At 36.0% G+C, this 5,921-nt stretch overlaps 1 protein-coding gene across 1 annotated transcript; it reads left to right on the top strand.

Annotated features, from left to right (window-relative positions):
* Window positions 1–385: 385 nt before the first annotated feature.
* On the top strand, window positions 386–1,281 carry LOC110028722 (auxin-responsive protein SAUR71-like). The gene has a single exon (XM_020730689.1). The coding sequence runs from the start codon at window positions 496–498 to the stop codon at window positions 796–798; it is 303 nt and encodes a 100-aa protein (XP_020586348.1). The 5' UTR covers window positions 386–495; the 3' UTR covers window positions 799–1,281.
* Window positions 1,282–5,921: the final 4,640 nt, after the last annotated feature.

The raw sequence follows: 5,921 nt of genomic DNA on the forward strand, positions 1-5,921 counted from the left end.
TGGGGCCTCCAATAAAGCTGTTGTTACACTATTTTTTGCTTTAAAATTTTAGAAGAAAATTTAGGGTATATGAATAATTATTTTTTAAAAAATCATAAATTTTAAATAATTTTCACTTAATTTTAAATAAATTATATTAAAATTAATTTATACTAAATAAAAATATTACATGAATATTCGTAATTCTATCGCCTAATAAAAATGAGCCCCACAGCATTGGCTTATTGGATGACGACAAAGCTCGCTGTTTAGCGCAGTGCAGACGATCAGTGGGAAGGTATCTTATACTCACCAGTCACCCCGTACCTGCCAGTACCATCTCATGTACCTTTCATTTTTCAATTATCAAATAAATTCTCCGAAAAACATCTCTCCTCTCTATATTATATGTCCCCTCATCTATTCCCCTCTCCCTCACCCTCCGTTTCCTCCCTCTTTCTCTCTCTCGCGGAGTGAGAGAAAGAAACCCTAGCCGGATCCGCCGGCGCTTCGAGGATGAAGAAATTGATCAGACGGCTGGCGAAGGTGATGGATTCCTCGCAGTACGAGCCGCTTGATGCGGCGAATAAGAGGGTTCGCAGGCGGGTGCGCGTGCCGGTGGGTCACGTTCCGGTATTCGTCGGCGAAGAGATGGAGCGTTTTACGGTTAGAGCGGAGCTCCTCGGCAGGCCGGCGTTCGTAGAGCTTCTCCGGAGATCGGCGATGGAGTACGGTTACGATCAGGTTGGTGTTCTGCGGATCCCGTGCTCGGCTCACCTCTTCCGTCTCCTCCTTCAAACAGCCGACGCCGATATCTAGGGTTTGGGGCTTCAGGCTGGATTGCCCGATTTAATTTTCTACTACCTATCAATCTCTATGTTTCTCATGGTATTGAGGTATCGGCCCAATGTCTTCTTCAATCCGCACCTACTTTGACCGCATGGAGACGCTCTCATGGTTTTTTTTTTTATTTTTTTAATGTGTTTCCCGTTTAGCCATGTTTACTGCTGGTTGAAGGGCTTAACAGTGGAAATGATTTGAGGGTAGATTTGTAATCTTTTTTTTCACTTTTTTTTTACTTAGTTTGGGAAAATGTTTCAAGGAAGGTGTTGTATAGAAGGAATTTCGTGGAAAGGAATATGATTACGATTTTCAGCATGAAATTACGATAATTTCGCCCATGTTTGGGACGAAAATTACGGAGATGGTATAGGGGTTGAAGTGTAAAGATATGGTAATTAATGATGGGGACCGAAATTAATGTAGCTGGTAGGGGTGGATATGGAAAATGTCTGGGAGAATTTTGAGCACCTCTGTGTTTTTCTTATTTCAGCTTAATTTCGAACTTGGATGTGTTTATAGAAGTGTGCTCTTCGGTTTTGAAGTACAATTGCCGAGCACAATTTGTAAAATTTTCGCATTTAATTTCTTTTTAACATTTTGCATTTTCCTTCAAACTATTTATAGGGAGGATTTACAAAAATTGTATACATTCCATATATACTTACATATATGTGCCGTGTACCCCGGCTTATTAGTTAGCATCCACGGTATAAGATCCTCAGGTAGGGGTTCGAATCCCCTTTGACACAGTTGGTATTAAGGAGTTGATACTCGAATGGTTAGACACATTAGCTGTGATTGGAGGCTTTCCCCTCGCCATATACATGAATTTCTTGCCCTTAATACTTTAAACACTTAATTTTCAACATTAACAAACAACTTTTGACTTATATTGACAAACAATCTCATTTTTAGCAAAAAAAATGCGTTTTAGGAATGAAACAAAAAATTCTAACATGATTTTTTATATAAATAATTCAAAAGACAATAACCAATAGAACAAAAAACAGGCCAATGATTTAGAAGGAATGCATAATCCGCTCAATTACAATCATGAATGAATGACATCAAACTCTCCATAAGAACAAAAAGTGATTCATGCAATAATTACCAATTTCACAAAATAGAGATGGAAGATTCCTATGCAGTGTCCCTGTGAAAATTAGGTTTTTTATCTTATTTTAATTTTTGCAAAGACAAGTAGAATAATTTGTGAGAATTGAATCTTTCAGGAGGGAATATTAAGTACAGAGTCCGCATGCATGCGAACAACTTATATTGTTGTGCATATGTGTAAGTAGTGTACAATATTGTTATACAATGAGTTTGCATGCATGTGAACTTTGTATCAAATATTTTTACCTCTTTTAGAAATGGAAAACATTATATGCAGGTCTATAACCAAAAGTATAAGAATTAATGAAAAAAAAACATATCAAAGTCATAACATTAAGGGAAGGAGGACATAAACTAATCAAAATTAAATTTTTAATGCATTCTAATTTGAGCCATATAAAAAAATGTGTTCTTTTCCTTATCATCGTCACCATCAATGATATTTCTTTTGTGCTCATTCAAGATAATTTCTTAAACTACAAGTATGATTCAAGATCAAATTAGTGAGAACATTAACCCAAAAGCCTATACATCCATAGCCTGCCCCACCCAAAGTGGCTCCCTGTTGCAGTAACAACCAGATCGCTACTATCATCTTGCACACTGGCTTATGCGTCTGTTTCTAGTATGGATTCCTAAAACCAAAAGATGATTTCTTGACATCAAAACTTCAACACCTAAAAAAAAGAAATGCAATATCAAACATATAAATAAATAATTTTAAAAAATTGATTAAACTTGTACTAGGACAAAGTCAAAGAATACAAATAGGTGGAGTATGATTGCACCGATCAATTATCAACTTAAAGCTCTCAATTTCATCGACCAAGCTTGGTTGAGAGCTTGTTATGGGGTGGGCAGCCCCCTGACACTGAGAAGATTTTACGTACATTACTCCTCAGAGCATTAATCGCATCGTTACAATATCAACATCGTAGTTTAACTGTAGCAAAGCTAAGGAGCTGTATTTGATGGGCCACAATGCTACTCCTCACGAAAAATTTATGTTGAAGCCTGAAAGTAAGACGCTGCAGTGCTTTAGCACTCCCATCTCGTTGCAGTGCTACATACTAACGCTGCAGCTCCTCAAAACGGGAGTCCATTTTAAGCAATTCTTTCTGCGATTTTTGTGTGTGATTTCATATTCTTTTCTGCAAGGAGTGGAGTGCAAGTGTCATTGTGTGTCCAAATTATGAAGAGGCTTCAGTATGGTGCAATTTATACTATTCTCCTCATTTTGCTTAATAGTGAATTTTTGGTGTGGGGTCATTCCATGATTCTTAACCATGCTTGGGTTCTTCCATGTTAAATTTGGTGTTTTTCTTAATATTTTCTTGCTTTGTGTGCTTCTATTCAAAAGATTTTTCAGATTCACAAATAAATTTCCGCAATTCACATTTGATAATAGCACCCAAATTCTTTACGCTGGTCAGGTTTCACTCGAGCTTTTCATCCTCTCAGGAGAGCAATTAACAATTATAAAAATGCTGATGAAGCAGAGAGCGAAGATGATCCAGTACTTAGTGTTGGATGCATTGATCCTAGTGATAACACCCCTACACTACTAGGCAACTTTATCCAAACGTCCCTAGGCTATCATCTAAACCAAAATTCTTACATTACATCTCTTCTTCAGCAACTTGGCATGACTTCATACAAACCGGTACTTATACCTCTCCCCCCATAAGCTGCAACCCAGCCAAGCTTCTCTACAAGAGTACCACGACTTCACCCAATACAGAGCTAGCTAGTTGTCTCTAATTCATCACTATTACTAGGCTAGACATAATTTTCACTGTCAACCGCATCGATTAGCGTATGCGCAGATCTATTATCTACCACTTTTAGTTCATCAAGCATCTCCTACGATATCTCCAAAGAACTCTCTTCTTCGGCCACCCTATCACCAAAGGAAATTTACAACTTTGCACATATTCGTACTTCAACTAAACTTTTCATTCCGAGGGCAGGCGTTCAACCACTTGATTCTACACATCCATTAGCAACACTCTTACATTCTGGAAAGTTCAAAAGCAAAAAGTGGTGGCTTCATCTTCCGCTAAATTTGAAAACTAAGCCCTAGCTGCCGCTACAATAGATGTGATATGGCTTCGTAGACTTTTTCAAGAGTTTCACGTACTACAAGCACTTCCCCGCCAATCTACCACGACAACGCCTCCGTTATCGCTATAACTCAATCTAATTTTTCATGCCCCCACAAAACATGTCGAAATGGACTACCGCTTCATTCACAATTACATCGCATCAGAATCTATTCAAATTCTACACACTAGTTCAACGAATCAAGTGGTTGATATCTTCACAAAAACTCAGACCTCAACTACATTCAATAGTCATCAGATCAAGCTTACCATCACTCCACATGATTGTCAGCTTCAGGGGGAATAACAACCCTACACTGCCAAGCAACAAAAGCCACCATCTTCACTGCTCCATGCTACCAATCGAAAGCCTTAAGACCATTTCTCCCTCTCCAACAAATTCCAAAAGTTCATATACATACAAGATACAAAGTTTGTAATTCTAATTTTATTGCATTTCACTCTTTTCCTTATGAGCTTGTTTCAGTTTTCTCCACAGCAGTCGTCTGCAATATATAAAGATTATGTGGCATAAATATAAAATAATTTTTAAAAATGCTCCATATCTCCACCGTCGATAACCGCAATCAAAAATTTTTTTCTTAAAAAAAAGTTGAAAGTGAGGCCTTCTGAAATACATATTTGCGGTGATCGACGGTAGAGATCAGACACCTCATGCATCTCTGCATGGGGTGTCTGTATGAAATAAACGACTAAGACTACAATTTTTTGGACTTAAAACAATAACACAATGATTCTTTAGAATCAAGCAAATATATTCGAGATTTGAATATTTTTCTATGATACGTAACTAATCAACAAAAATCTTTCACTGTATTATAATCAACATTTTGAGTAACATGTGAGTCCAATTTTCTAATATATCCAGCTGGATTCTTATTTTATTAAACAAACCTCCAACAAAGAGATGCCCGCAACTTGCTTGAAGAAAAAAGAGCCATTTACATATATACCGCCCAATTTCTACGCATTTACATATCTAATATAAATTTAAACTTCTATATTTATACCATTCTAATTTTTTATTTCCCAAAAAAAAAAGTGACTCATTATTTTAATTATTTAAAAATAAAATATTAAATTAAATGACACTAAATTATTCATATATAGGATACGTACGGATAAGCTATTATGTGAGACAAAACTATGCGGAGCCCCAAAAATATAATAATATAAATTGAAAAAATAAAATAGTTCGATTGATGTTTAATATGTCGATAAAATACGAATCCATCGTGCATGTGAATGTGACCGACGGCTACGTCATTTCTCTGTCACAATGATGGAGTTACTAAATGAGAGTTAAATTAAATGTGATTAAGTGGGGGTGCAATTTAATTCAGGGGGTCGAGTTCGGGGCCGGTCAGAAAATGACCCAAGTTGAATAGGTCTGATTATACAGGTCGAAACTTTCAACTCATACTTGATCTGTCTTGAACTCGACTGTTTAGCTTAAAAAATAACAATTATTCGTGTTAACATGAGGTTAATTCGACACAATTTAGAGTCAATTCGGGGTTGGCTGGTCAATTTCAAAACTTATGGTCGGTAAGTTATATTCAAGCTATTTTTAGGATGGCTGGTCTAACCAAACTCGAATCGAAAAATTAAACGGATTGGGATATTTTATCTGTACTCGACTCAAAAATTATTCTAATCGAGTCAGGTTGGGTTGGGTCAATTTTATACACCGTTAAATTTACATAAAAATCATAAAACATTAATATTTTCTATATTTAATATCCAAATTTTAATATTCACTTTTCTAACCTTTTTAAATTACAAAACAATGAAAATATATCAATGAAAAAAATACATTTGACATAAAAAATTAATACATGCTATATATATATATATATA

The sequence above is a fragment of the Phalaenopsis equestris genome, unplaced genomic scaffold, assembly GCF_001263595.1.
Source record: "Phalaenopsis equestris unplaced genomic scaffold, ASM126359v1 Scaffold000522, whole genome shotgun sequence".
Lineage (NCBI taxonomy): Eukaryota > Viridiplantae > Streptophyta > Magnoliopsida > Asparagales > Orchidaceae > Phalaenopsis > Phalaenopsis equestris.

Coding starts and splice junctions, on each gene's coding strand:
- LOC110028722 (XM_020730689.1), top strand. CDS start 496: ATGAAGAAATTGATCAGACGGCTGGCGAAGGTGATGGATTCCTCGCAG.